Source organism: Notothenia coriiceps, unplaced genomic scaffold (assembly GCF_000735185.1).
Source record: "Notothenia coriiceps isolate Sejong01 unplaced genomic scaffold, NC01 NC01_scaffold00029134, whole genome shotgun sequence".
In the NCBI taxonomy this organism is placed as follows: Eukaryota; Metazoa; Chordata; class Actinopteri; order Perciformes; family Nototheniidae; genus Notothenia; species Notothenia coriiceps.
Window position 1 is genome coordinate 1 of NW_011361835.1, and position 20,828 is coordinate 20,828.

Here is a 20,828-nt window from a genome sequence, read left to right on the forward strand (position 1 = left end):
ACGCGAATATTCTGTCGTTGGCCTACTATTCGGTTTTCAATTTCGTTATTCGGATATTCGTTTTAAAAAAACAAAACGTTATAGACATTCACACCAGCCTTGTAGAGTCCGGTTGAATCGAACCCTGGTGCGTTTAGCCGCTTGGTGCGGTTCGTTTGGGTCGGTTTGAACGCAGTCCGAGACCTCTGAAGTGAACTAAACAACCAGCCGGTCCGCTTAAAACAGGTGGTCTCGGACCACTTGCTAGTGAACTCTGGAGCGGTTCATCGCTGGTGTGAACGCAGTCCGCACCAAAACATAGGAAGCGTAGTATTTACGTGTCACAAGAACGTGGATGTCTTCAAAATCTTTAGCGAAAGAGTGAAGCAGAATTAATTGTTGAACAGTGTCGTAAAGTAAAAATGCTCCGTCAACTATACATAAAAGTCAGAGCCACCTGTCGTCGGTGAAACCACCTCCTGACTGCAGAACGTCTCTCATTATATGTGTTATAATGTTTTTTACCGCACGTTGTCTGATTGTAGAATCATATGTGCTGTCCACTAGTCTGTTGATATGCTGTCCAGATTAACAGCAGTATGAAAATAACCAGCCGATGCTCAATGGCGGAGTCTACGGTAGAAATTGCCGGGATTTGCACCCCCCCTTAATGTCTGAACAATTGTTGAACAGCATTTCCGTGCACATGACTTGTCTTTAAAGTTCATAGTCCGTTTGAATTTTGCCTGTTTGCAAACCGAACCTTCTGAAAAATGAAACAATGTAAACATCTGTCATCTGGTGCCCACCAGAGAAGCGGAAAATGTTTTTTTATGAACAAATGACAATAAAACAACAATACTGCAGAATAACGAAATGAATGCCTTGAATAAATCAAAATACACGTGTTGAAGCGCGTGAATATTCGCTGCTCCTTACTACCGAACATCCGGAGCCCAAAAATGGTATTCGGGACAGCCCTATATTAAATATAACCTATTATTGTAAATAAAAAGAGTGTTGCGCCTTCTTAGTTTGTTTCCTCTTAGTCTGTATGTACACAATCTTAAAAACAGGTACTATGTTGTGCTGGTATTTCATTTGCAATAAATAAATGGAATATAGTTTCCTGCATGACAGACATAATTCCTAGTGTTCTTCGGTGGCTCTTAATTTACCTGAACACAAATATGATTAATTTACAAGAAACCTTGTTTTTAATTATAACTTTGTCTTTGACTTTGAGTGCGTTGGTCATCCTCGTCAACATTGTCACGTTGAGTGGGCAAAGTAGCATGGACTGTGTGAGAGTGAGGACTGGGTGAGTGGGTGGTTATATTGTGTAATATTACAGTTTGACACAATGCCTCAGTGATGCTGTAGTACAGTGGACAAAGGAGGTTAGAGATTTTTGGATTAGAATTTAATTTTTTGAGTATCTATATTGATGCCAGATTCAAATGTTAACAACAAAATCATATTTTAGTTTAATTCCACATATTTTACTTGAGTTATTGACAAGGGAGCCATTATTTGCATCAAACACATTATTGCCATGACCAATTTTTCTTAGCTTTTATTAAATAACTTAAGGTAGGGAGAGACGGAAAGAAAGAATACAGGTCGGAAGAGTTGGGGGGTTACATGCAATAAAGCTCAGGTTAAACCCCCATTTTGACAAAAAAAGAACCTAAAGCCGTATGGTGTTAATGCCCTGCACTGTAGCTGAACAGTTGTTAAGATGAGGCGGTGGTTTCCTTCCTGTGCAATCCTCAACCATACTAACACCAAAGCACAGATGTGAGAGAGCACATTTTCAGCAGTTTGGAAAGCAAAGTAAGCATAAAGTAGTAGCCTAGCATGGAATCATCCACTCCCTTTTACATTTTCTCTGTTCTTCAGTGACCTTGCACCGGTTAGAATGACACACAGGAAAAGGAAAAGCATGCCCTGTTCCAGAGAAGTGGCAGCAGGAGGCTGTACTCAGACCATCCCATTACTTAAAGGTCACAGGGCTGATCTTTGCAACACTCATGTACTGGCCGAGTTACAGCAAGACAAACAAATGACACCTGTTTCTTAACTCAATGTCAGTTCCTTTCGTAACATCTGAGATCAAAGGTTAACTTTATTTTAAGAATATCTGTTGAGGAAAGCATTGTCTCTACTAGTTCTTGTAGTGTCCCATGGCAACACAAGCAACCATTAAAAAGACTTCAGAAAGAACCATATTTAATATTTAATATTTAGAGTGGTCTAACAGTTTACACACTGAACAAAATTCTGCAAGCTAAGCTGGTCTTTCATTAGTGCATCTAGACATAAGGTTGCATGGCAATACACAGTGATAAATAATACAAAATAGATATTGCTGAAATTGCACATTGCATACACATGTATTAACTTCTCCCAAGAATAGCTTGCTACTCTGTATGATCATTACTTTGAAATACAAAATATGTGAACAGTGCAGACAAGTACCATGCATTACCATAAGACATGAGGGGAGGGGGAAAAGGTCTGAGAGAGACCCCAGTGGGAGGAGTGATGCATACTGTAGCACTGCTGTTCTGCAGCGCGGTGCCTCCCCGGACACCAGCCTGCTCTCTAGTGCCTATTCAGCCCCCCCCCCCACACGCAGGCGTCTGCTCAGTTGCAGTTTCCTCTTCATATTCATATTTTCCCTCCTTTCCTCTCCTACTCCTCACAAGGAGTGTGTTGGTTGTTACTCCCCGCAGGCTGTTTCTCCTGGGGCCACTCAGAGTCTGTCCAAAGAGCTGCCGGCCTCTTACTGCATCTGCGCCAGATTTCATTAGAAACTCTGGACCATACTCTTTTTCCCCCGTCCGTTTGAAACAGCTTCCGTTAGAGCAGGGTTGCCCACACTTTTTCAGCTTGGGAGCTACTTTTAAAATGACCAAACCCAAAAAATCTACCGACAGGGTAATCTGTGGTAATCTGTGTCGCGAGCGCGAGGGGGGGTGGGGGTGCTAGTGGAGTAAACGGCGGATAAACAGTGTGTGCACTTACACTAATTGCGCCGCATAAGCGCATAATAGTGCGCCACATCTGCTCTTCAGATGAGGAGGTGGGGCCCCCTCATAACTGCATGAACCTGTATGGCACAATACAACTCAGACTGGCTTACCTGTACGTAAGTGGCAAATGCCATAGTAAGGGTGGATGATAAGCTAATTTATACATTTATTTTTTTTAAATGTAAAAAAATATGTTGTTTCAATGCCATGCGATCTACCCACACTACCTTTGGGATCAACCGGTCGATCGCGATCGACGTAATGGGCATCCCTGCGTTAGAGTGACGGTAGCCCTGAGGGAGAAGATTGAATCCTGGATGGCTGGAAAATAGAATACCAGAGGTATCAAGGGCTTGTATATCTGAAGACATTTGGGAGATGCATAAAACACTTTGTGAATTATTGAACAATCTATTAAAATGATCTGTGTAATTGTATAAATAGAGAGCTAGCAGCAAAAGATCAGTATTGAATGACTTATGTGCTGCAATATCTCTCCTCCAACTAGACTCCAAGGAATCCTTAGCTAGCTATGTGTAGAATAAATCTAGTAGATTAATTACCACCACTTCCTATAATGTCAGTGTTAATGATTTGTATTGCAATCCAGCAACAAGTCAACAGGCGCATTGTAGTGTTTTTTGTATTTGTTTTAAACCTGCGATGGGTGTGGTCGCACGCCATACGATAATGCAGGGCTTGGAAGCTTTTTCTTCATTAACTGTGTTACTGAAAAATGTATTGGATTGTTTTAACTACCAGATCAATGTTTGACTGATTTATTTGAATGTGGAATGTAAATAGTTCGCTATGGAGCATCGCATGCTTCTGTTATACAATGAGGTATTTTATTTTAATAATCTTTAGACGATTGTACTCATTTTTTACAAAGTTCTGTTGGTTTTAGCCATTAAAGAGCTGCATAGTCCCGCATATAGAAAAACGTGTAAACCAGAAACTTTTAATGTGGTTTGATTTGCTACCTTTTTTTCTTGATCCTTCCCGATAAGTCTGCATTTAGGTGTGTTAAAACATTCAAATCCCCTGTGCAGTGCTGATAGAACTGATATGTAGTACTTGAAAATGGATTGGAAAACAGGGAAAGCTATGCTTGGTTAAAGAAATCTACAAAGCATAGAGAAGACAGTGTTGTGAAACCATCAGGCCAAAAACACATTAAAGTATTGCTCATCCTTTATTGAAAGGTTATTCTTTTAACACACAGTTCATTTGAGCGTAGAGGTGCTTTATAGACAGTGGGGAGTGAGTGGTATGAAAGCACTACCTATCTAAATGAGGAGTTGTGAGCAAACGGAAGATGGTCAGTTTGATCAATGATCCAACCGTAAGGGGTGTAAAGACAGCAGGAGACAGAAACCCTGCCTTAAATCCCACTTTGTTTCCTGCCCTTTTTGTCTTTGGTGTGTAGAGGGAGAGCTGTGATGGATTCAGGACAAGAAAAAGATGGTTTCATATTTCTGCTGCAGTGTGCTCCTCGTTCACTGCAGCATCGTCTCTCTCTGCAGTGCTAGCAAAGGCTTCACCTCGGCCTCAAAGGCCCAAGTGTGGCTGGCTGTACAGTCGCTTGCCAAATTGGGTCTAATATTTTATTCATATTTCCAAAAGGTGTCCGTGACTTGAGTTTGTAATGTTTCTTTAGGAGCTTCTGTAGAACGTTCTTTTAATGTTAGGGTTTGACTGTTAGCCAGCACAAAAGAGGAACGAAGGTCATGTTGAGCAAGGACATAATACAGTGCTGCTTTATCTTCATGCTGTCAGTGATGCAGGCAACATGGGACCCTACGTATCGTACCGTATAATGGCCTGTTTTAGGAATGTCCAAGGAATTGGTTGTGTTTATGTTTTTTAAGCCAGAAAAACTGTTAGGCGTAGCTCCCTCATTTGAGAATGACTCTGCTCGGATCACGTTTCTCAAACTTTTTCATACCAAGGACAACTTAACCAATAATAAAACACTCGCGGCTTAACCAATAATAAAACACTCGCGGTCCACCTAACTCCACAAATATCCAAAAACACATAGTTTTTCTAGAACACATTACAAATCGCCTGAAAATGGTACAAACAAGTGGCAACATGTGTGACGAAGGTGTTGCGCTGGGCTATATCATCGTGAAACTTAAGCTCGCTCCATTGCGGAGATATTCCCGCGAGAGTGCGGAAAACTTAAATGTATTTATTTATTGATCATATTTAGTTTTTCTTTATGCTATGGCAGCCCTAAAATTAACTGCAAAGTCATGACTCCTAACCCTGGTATCATGACATATCCTATGACCAGACATTTCACAATACACAGCCTTACACCTGAGCCCTGAGTGGTAATTGCTGAAAGTAAACATATGCCACAAATAACATTAGAAAAGGGTTTGATGTAATTAAAGTCTTGAGGATTATAACTTCAATGTCCACATAAGACCTTTGCAGCTGAACTCAAATCCACGTAGGCCCAGTCACAGTAGCATTTGATGGGCATGGCTTAAAGTTTGACCATAATATGTGATAAATCTCTGTGTGTGAAACAGCTGCAGCTGTCCTAGAATTAAATGATTCCTGACAGCAGAGCTCTCAGTTGCGCTTTTAACTTCTCTTAAACTGGGGGGCGGAGGATTTGAATCAGAAGTTTGCTGTATAAATAGGCTGTTTATGCAAATTGCTGCTAGCTTTTTTCTCTGTTGGCAGCCAGTGACCTACACTGTTTCTCTAATCAAGGGCCCTCCACAGCTTAACAGAGAGGAGACCATCTATGAAACCACAAACTGTCTGATGATGAGAGCAGGGATGATGCGCCGACATGGATCCTTACATGGTTGTGACTTTCATCTTTTGATAAATGTCACTGAAGAAGAAAAAGAAGATCCCGTCTGAGTCCTCTTTGTAGCCCGGCGGAGGGTTAGCTTCTCTCTGCCTGACTGATCTCCCATGTAGGATATCCCCGGCAGTTTTTGTCTGTGAGCCCGTCTCCCTCTTCCACAGCCATCTGCTCAGATCCGTGTGTTCTCTGCAGCTGCCAACACACTACACAACACCGTGCTGTGCTTTCCAAGCCAGCACTGCCTGCCTGCTTTCCTTGCTCACGTAAGCCCTGTCTCAAGAGGGAATTCACTCAGGCTGGGTGTAGGTGGATTTGTGGATGGATAGCTTGAAGAGCAGCCTTTTGTGACTCAAGTTTGCATTTTGTTTGGAAGAAATTGAGTTGCATTAGACAAGCTTAACAAGGGATATGAAGCTGCATGTCTTTCATGGCTTCAGCTTGTCAGGTACGATATGGCACCATCCCCAAATCCATCCAGTGCTTGTTCTTTGACTTCCACCTCAAGCTGTATGTCATAAGAATCCCTAAAACCATAATATACTATACAGTTTTAAATATATCATAAACAGGAAATGTGATATTGGCTAATATTTTCCAATAGATTTGTGATTATTTGCCAATAAACTGCAGTAAATTAACATGGCAGTAAAACCATTTGGAAATAATGCAAGTACACTTTAAAGAGCATGTAACTGTTGATGCTCGAGGTTGTGTTCAGATCAACAATAACACTGCTTTAAAAATGCAAGCGGCTGCTTTGGTGTGGGCGTGTTGCTACGTGCTACAGGGCACCTGTAAGAAGATACAATACAGGAAGTCCATTTGGATGGCTCATCAGATGCTAGGACACTGATCGATTCCTCTGTATGACATTACCTGACAGAGAGCCTATTTGGGATTGAACATTGTATTTTTCCATCAAGAATAAATGTTGAATGGCAATTGCAGTAACACTTAGTTAATGTTGAATAGCAGTATCACCAAACAGGAGACAAGGCAGATATCAATTCCTTTTTCTCTTCACTTTTCTTTCTGCTTTCTCTCTCGCTGCAGTTTTAATCTGCAAAGTGCACGTTGGACCGTTAGTGCAGTAAATCTGAACCCTCTAACTGGAGCCGGGCCGAGCCTGTAGTGTACCGCAGTGCTGCAGTCAGCAGCAGCATCCTCTCTGACTGCAGCTCACTGCAGGTGTCTCTGTGAGGGACTGCTGCATTGCTCTTCAATGTAGTGATCAGGTGTAAACACAACATGTTTTGTAGAATCCAAATCCTAAAACAGCTCATAACGTAAGTCATTAAACTGCAGAGAGGGCTAAAGTAGGCAATCGAGTTTAGAGACCCCCTGTGGTTGTTTATCCTAATTTATGCAAACATGCACTAATTGAACGGGCCAGGATTGACTCAACTGTTCATTTCAAAATAACTCAAATATAGGACTTTTGTTTTGTTATGTAATGGGGCTTGTCATTATGTAAAAGTGTTGATGTTGACAAATGACTATTGTTCCCCTGTTATGAGGTAGTTTGGGTGATTATTTTGTATTTATAATAACTCAAAACTGCAGTACAAATTGACTCAAATACAACTTTAGCTGCACCACAAGTATGCATTCATTGTTTGTTCTTATTGTGTCTAGCTTGTAAAAATAATGGGTGTCTTATATTCAGATCAGTTTCATATCCCTGTTGTGTAAACCTTGATTGCATCAAGGGTTTTTTCTGTAATTTCCCTGCATGGTTTGCTTTTGATATCGTAAGTGTAGCTGGTGTGCGTACTTTCTTGCGTGCGTGCAATTAACTTAATAGTGCTCTTCCTTTCTCTATTACTCATCGAGAGTTATTCTGGAAATCAGTGCACAGTTAATTAAGAATGACCTTCATTCAAGGACAAACCAGATATCTTTGCATTTGACTATTTCCTTCTTGTTTAACTGTAGCTAATGCAATATTATGTAGCTTGGCTTAGAACGGCAACAAAAGCAAAACTAGGCCCACTGACTTTATGACTGGTTTGATCTATATAATGTCACTAATGTAAAATATCTATACATTCTTGCACATTTCTGTAAAACCTATATCCACATTAAAGATTATTCTCCATCATCAATCTAATTGTGTTAATATTTGTATTGTTAACCCTACAATATTCTCACAATATCAATATAAGGGTATATGATTAATAATATTGTACTATTTGTTCTCCTTATCTCCCACCTACAAGAAAGTATGCTTTCAGAGCCCCCCCCTCTCAACCCACTGTGTTCTCTGATCCGCATCAAAGACGGATAATCCAGGAGGACTTTGCCACTCTGTGTGGCAGATTTACCACCTCTCCTTTTATTGGGGTCAGGCCATCATCATCACCTGGTCTCAGTCTGACTGGTGTCCCATTGTGTTATGATTGAAACCAACGGGCAGTGAACGTTGAATAGGTCCTTGGGAACATGGGACACCTCTCAGCCGGGGGAGATTGATGTGAGGAGAAAGTCACCTTCATGTTATCATTACGATGTCGTTACAAGCATGACTCACGTGAGTGCAGCCACTGGCGAAATAGGGTAGCATGGGCTGCTCCGCTCACAGCTCTGCCAGGGTGACAGAGTCCACTCCTCATTTGATTTGATCCGCTACTACTAAACCAGGCTAAAACCTCAGCAGTGCCACTCCCCTACCTCTCCTGCACCATTATTGAATTCAAATGTCCTGATAAGGCAGCTCAGATGTGTGTTAATGGTATCTGACCACCTATCTTACCCTCATTGATGCCCAGCTCTGTTGCTATAGTCCCCTCTACAGCAGTGGCCTGCACCACGGGCAGACACTTTGAATTATTCGTAGATTCAAGTCGCTCTTAGCGGTGGATCAGCTACGGTTTGAACGCATGATTAACCAGGTTGATGAATTATGATCAAGATCTTCATAATCTGTGAGGGTTTTTCTGTGTTGTGATTATCCTTCTCTTTGTCTGGTTAGTTATTCTGAGTATTCCAGACTGGTGTACTAAAGCCTTTACAGTGAGTGTATATCTTACAAACTGTAACTCAGCTGTGGGAAACTACAGGAATGATGTATTCATTGTGCTTGTGTCGGCAGTGTGAGGACATGACTCCATCTAGTGGTGGAGGCATGAAGCAATCCTTTGAAAAAGATGACACAATGTCAAATACCTTCACTTACCCCTCTCTTTTTGACTATACATCTAATGTTTCTTTTATATTAAAGGTTATTTTCTAAATTCCATGAAACAAACAACCAAATAAAAGTGACATGGTCTCAAGAGGCACATTTATTGGATTGCGGTTTGGTCATCTATAACTCTGCAGCAATTGTTGAAGAACATCTGACTCTAGTTATCTTTGAGGTTAGCTAATGGACTCTGTGGTCTTTGCAGAAATGTACATCCTGGAATACACTTAGGTTTCTGTCTATGTGAAGGATGCCTGAGATCCATTTTGCTTTAGACAGTAGACCAGTTGTGTGATTCCAGGCAGGGTCAATGTCGAGCACTTTCTCCTTGTTTTCTTTAATGACCCTCTCCTCACCCATCTAGGATCAGGAACGTCTGTTCATGTTCGAACATGACCAGGTAGAAATTGTGATCCGTAATGTGATGGGTCTCCTGACATAATTTGTTGTGGCCTTCATTTGTTCCTGTGTCTTCTATGCTCTCTGCACTGTTATTGCTATAATCTCTAACTAAAAATAATGAAAGGGTGGCAAAGATGATGCATTTCAGTACCATTTTCTGACTCGTAAAACCTGATGTTCTGAATTCCCACCTCCATCAAAAGGGCCACAAGTTCTTCATTGATATCCCAAACAATTGATTTTTAAACCCAGTTCTAAACTGAGCTACTGAACAGCATGGCATGAACATGTGAACATTTCCTCTGAGAAACAATGAGAACGGGTTGGATGGGAGTGTTTGTTCTTCTGAGCATTGTTATCCACAGCTGAAACACGGCTACAGAGTCGTCTGTGGACAGTTGCAAAGTATGAAATATTAGTGATATATGGATTATTTTGGTATTTTTGTTGATAACCAAATAAATGGATAATAGTAAGATGAATAATACAGTACTATATAAATATAAGCTTTATGGACACAGATTTGATCCCGTTTGGTAAATAAAACTTCCATCATAGACTGACATTCGTGTCTCTCTCTCCTGTCCAGAGTCCCTGATTGGTGATAAAGTGTAGCCTGTGGTCCCGGTGAAAGAACACCACCCCCGGCAGGCTGGCCACGCCCCCTCCCTCCTGCCTCCATGTATCCTGAATCTACCACCGACTCCCCCGCTCGCCTCTCCCTCCGACAGACTGGCTCCCCGGGCATGATCTACAGGTGAGTAAAAGGGCGGGTTTTATTTACAAAGACACAACATGTTTTATAAAATTGCATGTATGTCCATTGGCCAGTTACTAAGGATGTATCAATTAACAAACTATTTTAATCGACATTTTAATTTAAAATGTGACCAATTATTGTTTTAAAGTAGTTCATTTAATAATTAAATCTGTTACTTTACAATACACCTTCCCAAGGGGCTTGCTTGGTAAATGCAAACAGTAGTAAGCATTCTCCATACTGTGAGAAACTGAAAATGTATGTGTGTTCAGTGTCTTGTCTCCATCAACTAAATCCTTACTGTGATCATAGATATTTATATTACATTTCTATAAGGCCCGCAAAATAATAATAATTTTGCAACCACCAATGATTACACAAACTATCTTTGGAAATAACGCATACCCAGGCACAATTGTTTGGATCCATATTTAGGAAATTGTGATTCTTTTTTGAACATGTTAATTTGTGGAGGTTTACCTATATTCCGCTAACATCAACATTAACCTAATAAAGACAGAAACCATCTTGTTGTGTATATACATTAAGGTCAACAAAAGTACTTGAAACAGGTCCCAGAAATGAAAACGTAGGACAAACCACACAGGGCATCTGCAGACATATTGCAGCTTATTTCATTTTCATTTGTCTCAATAGCGTTATATTTAACCTGCAGAAACAGCACGTCCATGCCTTATGTAGAGACTATCCTGCACTCTAAGGTTTCACCAGCATGTGGTGCCAATGACCCATCATCTCAAAAAGCATCTGTTCCACTCTTCTTCTTTAAGCAGCTTTATGGCAGTGTTTCACATTACCTCCACTCCAGCCAGATGGGCTGCAGGGACATCTATCGGTTTGGTGATACTTTACTGAAGTGATTTGACAGCTATTGGTCTCATAACAATAAAACATCTTGGCATAACATCTGATTTGCTTTCACTTGATGTGATGTGAGACATAAAGAGAAAGTATTTTTCAGCTTACACCAACTACTTTGACCTGGTTTTAAAGTTTTCTTAGCTCTTTTTGAAGGTAACAAACATCAAAAGGTGTTAAGTGTAGCTGGCTTTGTGATGGTGAACTTGTATTTGTTGTAGAGCCGCCCCATACAGCCTGGCTAACACAAAGAGCATAGAAATCCTGTCAAATATTGATAGTGATAGTTATTAAATCATATTTGTTGTAAGTATTACGTCGGATATATAGCATTTTTTCTGTTTTGATGGTTGGTTCAACATTTGGGATTTTGTATTTGTGTGTGTTTATTTCATTAAAACCTAAATGTCATAATGCACATGTCTCTACAAAAATATTTTGAGGTAAGCACTCTATATGAAAGACAACAGGAATGGGTTATCAATGATGATTGCTTGTCAAAACACAATAGCTTTCTTTCAAGGACAAGGAAATGGTCAGTGTGTTTGAAAAGAAACCTCTTGTACTGAAGGAACTCAAAGATAATAACTTGTGTTTTTGGCACACATTGATGTATCCAGGTGGATGTAGAAATAGAGTGGTGGTGCAGTGATGACATATTTTTGTAAGCCGACCAAGAAGCTTAAATCGCAAGGGCTTCCTTAGAGAAAAATACATTAAACATTAGGGTATTTCCTGACGTGTTTTATGTCAAATCTTGACAATTTCTTAACTTTGTGTAAACAATAGACCTTTAATAAGAGATCAATCAAACAACACGTTAAAACAATCTTTTTGAGATGAGCGAAATGCTAACTAACTTCTGGGTTATAGGACTCATTCCTGCACCACTTCTGTCTTCAATGCACCAATAACAGCCCTTTACAAGTAGTAGTATCATAACCATTTTTATTAGCACTATGATGATTTATGGGCATTTGCTCTGACATTTCCTGCAGGTTTTGTGATTACTATATTTATATCAATGTGTCTGTGATTTCTAATGCAGAATTTTCTGTTTCCTTGCTTTACTCCCTCACATTTTTTAGCGTCTTTGGCAGTCAACACCTTCCTGTCTGTATCCAATTTTCCCAACTACTAACTTCTTTCTTTTCCTGCTTATATTAATCAAAGCTTTCCTTTTTCCTCCTTTCCCCTAATGTCTTCAGCGCTCGTTATGGCAGCCCCAAACGACAGCTGCAGTTCTACAGGTACCTGTCTGTCTCACTGTTTGTTGTTGCAAAGCGGGGGTTTTCAAGAGAAGGCTTTCGCTTTTTTTGGTTTTGTGTGTGTGCGTGTGCGTGACAAGTGTTTTTTTCTTCCTTATGTGTATGTATTTATAACACTTTGTGTTTTCTGTTTTATTTCACTATAATAACCTTGCTGTGGACACTTTGGTTCTGTCATTTAAAAAACTATACATCCATCAATAACCCTCTGCAGCATAGATAACACTCATCATCTTCTATTTAGCTGGCAATGCATTATCCAGCTTAAACCTGATAGGGCTGATGATGGATTGTGTTGCAAGGTTGCTCGCAAAAACCTCTGAATCAACAATAACTGTCTCATTTTAATGTTATGTCTTGTGTTTTTTCACCATTTTTTTGTTGCAATGAAACTTGAGACACCTCGTGTTCCTGTCAAACTGCAACTTGTGACCAAGAAACTCCTTACAGAACTGATTTCTAGACACTTTTTCTTCTACCTCGGCATGATTAGGCAGATAGTAATTTCCTTTAATAATCATTTCTATATGAAACTATAAACCTTCTGGACCTCAAGGGAGTTGAACCGGATCCGTCAGTGTGCGAGATGAGACGATGTTAGAGTACGGCTGCTGTACTCACTCCTCCTGTAGTGTGGCTTTTAGATGGTCAGTCTTTCTGCTGCTTAAAGTAGGATCATGTTTTATGCTCTGATATCAGGCCTTATACTGCTGATCCAGTTATAAAAACCACTGACTGTGTGGATGTGCCTGTAATGAGCTCACTATCGGATTTTTCTCTTGGCGCCTTGCACATTTCTGTCCTTTTAGAGTGCAAACCGTCCCACTGGCTGCTCCCCTGGCCTACTGTGTATGAGGGGGATCGATTAAGACCCCTTTCTCCACCCATCTCATCAACCTGACTGGCTGATGCTGGGAACAGAACCTTTTTATCCTTTTCAGTCATCTCAACAATGTATCACACAATTTGTATAATGGCTACTACACTTGGTGCTACTCACCAGGATGCAAAGGAAGTCTGAAAGTAGCCTAGTTAAAGTCTACAATCTTCGACCCCACCTCATTTTAGCGATAATTCATATTTATTTTCATCTGTTTTTCCTGAATGATCAAGCATGAGATGTAGATCTGTACTGTTATACGTGATCTATTAAGAGCCAGTTTGGGTTTGTTTTTATTATTCTGTATTAAGAATGGTTTTAGTAAAGTATTTCCGTCACTGGCTATCGTAAAACCATTTGATAGTTTTCAGTGGACTGAGTGCTTTACAATGGTGAAGGTAGTTGACTTCTAACCTCTCCATGTCCCATGTGTATGGATTAGGGAAAAATACTTAATATACTGAAAAAAAAAGAAAAAAACATACTTTAACGCATCCCAAGTGTCATAGGATTATGTGTAATTTAGAGATGTTACGGCTCGTAATTCAACATTTTGAGCTAGCTGATTTTGGTTTTAAAAAACATTTTAAGGGTGGTAGGGTCTCAACTATGAAAGCTACATTTTCACTTGTAGAACTGATAAATTGATTTCAAGAAAAACATGGTTTTACTAAATGGAGGATAACCAACATTTAGGAAGTTTGAATATTGTTTTCTCATTAGCATCACTCGTCATATATCAAAATAGCTCACCAGACGGTAGAGTCTTGAAAAGTCTAAAAAAGCAAGAAATATAGTTTTCTGTAAAAACAAATAAGGCATTCATAGGTATCAAAGGAAGATATATGCCATACTAGTTTATTTTGTCGTTATGAAAGTGAAACAGGATTTAAATGGCATTCTATGTTGCCTAAGTACCTTTTTATATGTACAGTCTACGGTGATTACACAGCACCACAAGTATGCAGCTGAAGGCAGATGATTTGCTTTTAGTGTATTTGTTGAGATATTGATATGGAGTACTTATTACTGACAAATGTGTCTGAAGTCAGTGGCTATTATTGTACTATAATTGTATACACTTATATAAATTATACAGATAAACATTAGTGTCCATTAGTGTAAATTGTCAGAGATGACGTTCATGTCAGTACATTGGAATGCATTTCTCTGTGTAACTAATGAGGCCAGTAGAAAGCTTGGTGCCTGAAATGTCTCCGTTGAGACATTATTACAAGAAAACCTCAGATTCTGACCTTGACTTGAACACAATACTGTGATGTGGAGATGCAGCGAGGCACACTTAACCGGTGGCCATTTCATGATTACTTGTTTAGAGAGAACTTGAACATTATCGGTGTTTATTTGTTCTTGATGTCTGTGTGTATGTAGAAGTATATGTGTGTGTGTTTCATGTGCGCACAACACTCAGTGTGGCAGGCCCTCATTATTGTCCAGCTCTTAGTATTCTTTCCTGTGGAACAACAATCAGAGGCTTTTAGTGCAAAAGCTCTGGTGAATAATTCAAGGCTGATATTATTTGCTGCGGTTGGCAGAAACAAGACGGGCCACTAAACGACATAAATGGATTTCTTCCACGAGATCTCACAGGGAGGGGAGGTGGAGAGGTGTTGGTTGTGGCGCTAGAGTATGGTCCAAGTGGTCAGGGGAGGGAAAGAGATGCACTCTCTGAATCACTAATTGCTTTAGACGTTTCCTAGTAAGACACTCCCAGTTTGGGTGGACCCGCTCCATCTCTGTCTGCAGTGTGTGTTTATAAGAGCAGTCTGCCACCCGCAACCTCGCTCATGAGCCGACCCGCAAGAAATCGGGTGAGTTTGAGGAGAGATTGGCTTTCATGACCACACAAGAAGAGCGTTTGCGTGAGTTTTGTGTGTAAGGGCTTGGCAGAGTGATGTGGATGCATGCTGCCTAGCTTGAAGCCTCCTCCTTTATTTGGATCTTCTGTCTCTGAGCGAGGAAACCAGCTGTTCGGGAAATAAATTGAGAATTTGTTGGAGAGATTGAAGTCATGTCGTGTTGGTGTCAAAGGTTTGACAATCTTTTCTTCTTCCATGTTGGAATTCCAAACTGATGTTTTTGGAGGGTCTCTGCAGTCTGTATTCTGGACTAGATGCGTTAGATTTATTATTGGTTAATTATCACCTAAAGACATAGCTTTATGTTAGTTTTGTGGTAAGAGTGTACCGTTTTGTACAGAGGCAAAGAAAGTGATGATTAAGATTTGTTGACTTTTAAATAATTAGTCAAGCTAAGAGTTGATGGTATGCTTCAAACCTGCAGTGAAATATAACATCCTCATTCTCCGGTTATTATAAAGGTAGTTACTCTGTATTTACAGTGAACCAAACTGATCAACAAGTATTGTTGATGGCAGAGATTATAAAATACATTCCATTTCAAATGTAACGTTTATTTGAATTGGCATGTTGAAAATCCTTGTCTATTGTTAATATTTACCGAATAATTTGGCTATAATCACTAAATCATGACTATAGGATGCTTAATACTGTATATCTAAGAAAGAGATGTTCCTGGAATTTAGACTAAGCATTTGTTTGAAAAGTGTTTTTGTTGCTGGTAAAATGTTTTCAAGCTCCAACTACAATTCTTTATACATTAATACAATTGTGTCTACAACTATATTTTAATAGACGTCGTATTAAGAGTATATGGGTTCTAAATTACAAATCATCTGGAGTTTAAAGTATTATAATATTAATAACGTATTAATATACAATTGCAGTCTCAGCGTTATAGAGTACATTGCCTTCACTGAGAAAGCAGCTATGTTGCAAGTGCTCAGTATTGCATTCAGCATTAAGTACCTTCTTGTATTGATGGTGAACCTGTCTCAGTGCTGCCCTCTGTTGATTAAATCAAACACAGCACTCTGTAAATTAGAATCTTAAAGGTATCAAATAACCTGAGCAAAAGTAGATTTGTTTTTTAACAGAAGAATGACTAATAAATGGTCAAAAGGAATACTTTTTGAAATGGAAAAACGCAGTCGCTTTAGGCTCAACTCATGAAGCCCATCTGTAGATTAAATATCGATGACATCAAAGTGCATATCATGCCGTTGTTTTGGGATTGTTTTAAAGCTTGAGCCAATCTGTTTCTTCCGGTGCAGATAAGCTTGTGTGCCTTTTGTGGGAGGCACTCAAATTGAATTGTGGACTACCACTCTCTGGCCCTTGGCTCTTCCTCTAACTCCAGTCAGAATCAGAAGTGAGACCAGGTTGTCCCCTCGTGCTTGGTGCATGTTTGAATGCCTCTTCTTTGCAGATAGCATGTGTCCTCTTAAGTCCTGCTCTTTAATCACCAGCAAGTCACCTGAATGCTCCCTATCAGTGTTACCCTGCCATTGTGTACCTGTGAGGGGAGGGTGGAGCGGGGCTCTGTTGTGCGACTCTGATTACAGGATGCATGCCGTCCCAAGCAGGAAAGCTGTTTTTTTTAGGAGCAGGTGCTATTTAAGGAGGTGGCTGTCCTCTGCGGACTCCTCACTCCATCTACTTTAATCTTAAGTGCACGGATTGCCTCAGCATCACAAGTTGAAGGAGGTGGGGGGGGGGAAGCATGTTTGCAGGAGGGTATGCGGGTGCCTCTGGGGGGATTCCGGGCCGGAGCAAGTCCAGTTACTGTCCTCCTGAAAACCTGCAGATCCCCAAACCTCCAGTGCCAAGCGGGGTTCGAAAGAGCAGCAGCAGCAACAGTGGCAAGATGCTGGCCATGACATACAGCGACAGCATCCGGAGCGGGATCAACCGCTACCACTCGGACCAGGGGCTGAATCAGCCCCCCGCCAAGCCCCCTGACCCAGTTGAGCTGCAAAGAGTCCGGGAACAGAGAGTCGCCGCTCAGATAAAGAACATGGAAGACTTCCTGAAGATGAATGGCCTGGCCATGGAGGAGTGTGTGTCCTATCAGACAGGCATGAAATACAGGTAAGAGAGGGGCAGAGCTGGACAGGGACTCGGATACAGCAGAGACCTCATCAGAGGTGGGGTCCGAGAACCAGCAGCTTTCTTAGTAGATACTTCTACTGAACAGGTGTTTTTGTTGAGTTGGCCTCAAATATTACTATTTTGTTCCTCTGCTGTTTTTTTAATACATGATGCTGCCAGAAGATCAGGCTCATCCGTCTCGTTGTTTATTTCATTACAGTCTTGCTCTGTCCTCTGGTCAGACTGCTCTCTTGCAAAGGTACTGGGGCTGAGGTTTTATTTTAATCATCTAGGTCGGTGGCATATTTGCCCAACTACATGGGAAGGACAGAGGGCTCCTTAAGGAGTTACCTGGCCCCTTAAAATCTCACTCAGACTGTCTTTCCTGTTTCCCCTTAATCATGAGGTTACTCTTCCATTTTTTCTGGTTTCTAAATTCAATGTAGAATTTTAAATATTCTTTTATGGGTTGAAAAGATTCAGCCATTTCTTAAGATAAATAGAAAATTACAATTTCATTCCCACAATTCCACTTCTAATGCTTCAAAGTGTATTAAAGACAAGGCTATTGTTCTTGGCTCATTTCATATAGTTGTGTTGGAGATAAATAGCTTTCATAGACATACGTATATTATATGTATGACTTATCTATCTCTATTTATTAAACTTGTCAGTATGCCAAGCTTTTGTTCATAAGTCAAAGACTATATCTGAAAAGATTACTTATAGATGTACTAATAATAAGTATGGAATGAATGCACCGTCAAGGCACAATGCTTATTGTTACAGATAGGAGATACAATTAGATACCTATGACACAATGACAGCAAACCAAAACATCTTAATTTACGGACTTTTGCTTTTCTAAGGATGAGGTCGCGCAGCAGGCTGAGCGGCTATTGTATTGTCATTGTTGTGGACATGGATAGCCTTCGTCACACACAGGCATGGCTGCTGTTGTTTTTGACTCAGACCATTGGCCAGAACGCAGGTATAGCTGGCTGCTGTTACCAAGTCTGGGGTGTCTTGAGTTTTGCAGTCGTCTACAGGCAGTGTTGTGTGTCACCCCCATGCAAGCATGTTTACTCGACCGTAGTTGCCTCCCTGTTGTGTCATGCTCAATCACTTGCCCGTGACGGGCTTGGGTGCTGGTTTGCGAACACGCATTTAGAAGGTTTAATGTTTCAAAGAACATACCTGTTTTATAACTTAAACCTCAAAAAGAGCCTCCTACAGTAACCATTAACACTGGTTGCTTCAATAATACTAGAGCTAAGCATCAGCATCGTTTTGTTTTCCTATTTTATCTAGTGGATGTATTAAACAATATTAGTGTGATTTCTCTCTTTTCTTTGCATTGTATTTAACCATTCATATTTGTTTAACATCAGAATAGTAGCTCATCCAACAAAGTGAGTCCTCCCAGGATCTGCTGTTTTGTCGTACCGTAACCGCCAGCAATTCTGTAATTAGTGCTGCAATGGAAGTACATGCGACCTCTGACACAAACTCATCATTATTTCAGGAGTGAGGCAGGCCAGCTTTGCTCCTAAACTAATTGCCATCTCTTTTTCCAACAAACAAAAGCAAAATGGTTATTTTGAATGAATTTCCCTTAAATATTAAACCCCATTTCTTATTCAGCGTTATTTATTATAGTTTATTCATAAGTGGTCTGACACAAGAGTTTATTGTCTGTTTTTTGGAAAGACACTGATAAGGTGTGGTGCTAGCCATAGCCACTCATTCGCAGACCCCATGCTCTAGAGACACACACTGAGTTTCTGAATGGGAGTCTCCCTTCCTGGAAAATAATGATATACTATACAGAGAACCATGTAAAAAAACAACCCCTATTTGAGCAAGTGGTCATTTTTTTATCTTTAGGTTATTTAGGATGGCACTAGAGTGCTTGCACATGCATTGCTTTAATCTAGTCTCCTTACCAAGCGTAAATAAATTGTTCTGATTTAGTCATTGTCTTGAGTCATTTCCTTTCATCACAAGTTAACCTTCTCACAGATATCTATCAGAGTTGAATTATTGTCTTCCTCTCTTGTTTTTAACACTCTGCCTTGCTCCCCACTCTGCACAATTACACATGGCACTCTTTTCTGGCAGACCTTTAGTGAGATAACAGTTTTCACCACTAGAAAAGCTCTAAATGGGAATAATAGACACCACTTTCACAAGACATGATTCATATTATCTCATCTAATACTCATATACTAGTGCGTCTGAGTAATGATATTCCTGATCATGTAAGGTGGTAATTATTATTTAATTCAAATTAAGTAAAAGGATTGCCCTACTTCCATCATGTCTTTTGAAACTAAACACTCCCAATCTTCAAGTCCATTTAGACACCAGAAAACTTTCCGTAGTGTCCATGACGTGCGGCTGAAAGAGCCAGGCGGCGGGTAAAAGAGCCAGCTTCAGTTCAGCTAGGCGAGACAGGAAGCCTTGTGTCTCCTAGAGGAACTTTATGGAGGTTGACTGGAGAAGTATACATTTCTGGAGTGATTTAACACTTATGGACATGGTAATGACCTCCACTAAGATGTTCATATTTGCGATCCCGCTCTCCACCAAAACTGTTCTTAATGTACATTATGCCTCTTCAATTATGACAAGCCTTGGGGTTCACAGATGGACATATTCTCTCCCAAATATAGTTTTATTTAATGAAATATACCTTAAAGATTGAGAAATGTTTTTGATGCCATTGATTGACACATAGTCTGTTCTTTGCAGTAAAGCATGATTTAGTCGTGGTAAGGCCACTAGGGGGCAGAAACACATTTAAAAAAGCAGACCGGCTCAGCAGTCATTTATGTATGCAGCGAACTCAAGCATTATTTGGGGGGAAGTGTATTGTGGCTTAATTAATTTAAGGCTACAATATGCTCAGAATTTTTTCTAACTTTCCTTCATTTTCGTTAGGTTTAACTTGCTGATCATCAAGCCTAAGAATCATTTTTGGCAAAGGGGAATGTCTCTTTAGAAAGTTATTTTTAACTTTGATTTCGGACAGCTACTCTCCGAAATCAAGTAGTTTTAATGACTTAGAAGTAGGAGAAGAAGCCAATGCTCACATTTGGTAAAACGCAACTAAAGAATGACCGACAGTTTTTCTTTAAGACTGAAAGGATTGTCTAACTAAATTGATGGATATTATTCATTTGTTGCTCAAGATTTAATCACAATTCAAGCAAACACCGCCAGTAATTCTAACAACAAATAAATCTGCTTTTGTCTTTCAGATTTCCTTTACCAAACAAAACAAAATGCATTGCAGCAAACACATAGTTAAACTTTGAACATCTCTGTTAAGCAACCTGAAGCTGATATACAGGACTGTCTCAGAAAATTAGAATATTGTGATAAAGTTCTTTATTTTCTGTAATGCAATAAAAAAAACAAAAATGTCATACATTCTGGATTCATTACAAATCAACTGAAATATTGCAAGCCTTTTATTATTTTAATATTGCTGATTATGGCATACAGCTTAAGAAAACTCAAATATCCTATCTCTAAATATTAGAATATCATGAAAAAGTATACTAGTAGGGTGTTCAACGAATCACTTGAATCGTCTCTAATAATCGCAAACCTCGCTAACGCGTTC

General features: G+C 40.0%; 1 protein-coding gene across 2 annotated transcripts in view; it reads left to right on the forward strand.

Annotated features, from left to right (window-relative positions):
- The first annotated feature begins 10,032 nt into the window (after positions 1–10,032).
- kcnab2a (potassium voltage-gated channel subfamily A regulatory beta subunit 2a) overlaps positions 10,033–20,828 on the forward strand; it is a 51,017-nt gene continuing 40,221 nt past the window's right edge. Inside the window, exons 1-2 of one of the 2 annotated variants that reach the window (XM_010786329.1) lie at positions 10,033–10,196; positions 12,287–12,328. In XM_010786329.1, coding sequence (XP_010784631.1) covers positions 10,120–10,196; positions 12,287–12,328 — 119 coding nt within the window. In that variant the 5' untranslated portion in view covers positions 10,033–10,119. The remainder of the gene's footprint in view (positions 10,197–12,286; positions 12,329–20,828) is intronic. The other variant, XM_010786330.1, reaches the window with a different exon arrangement.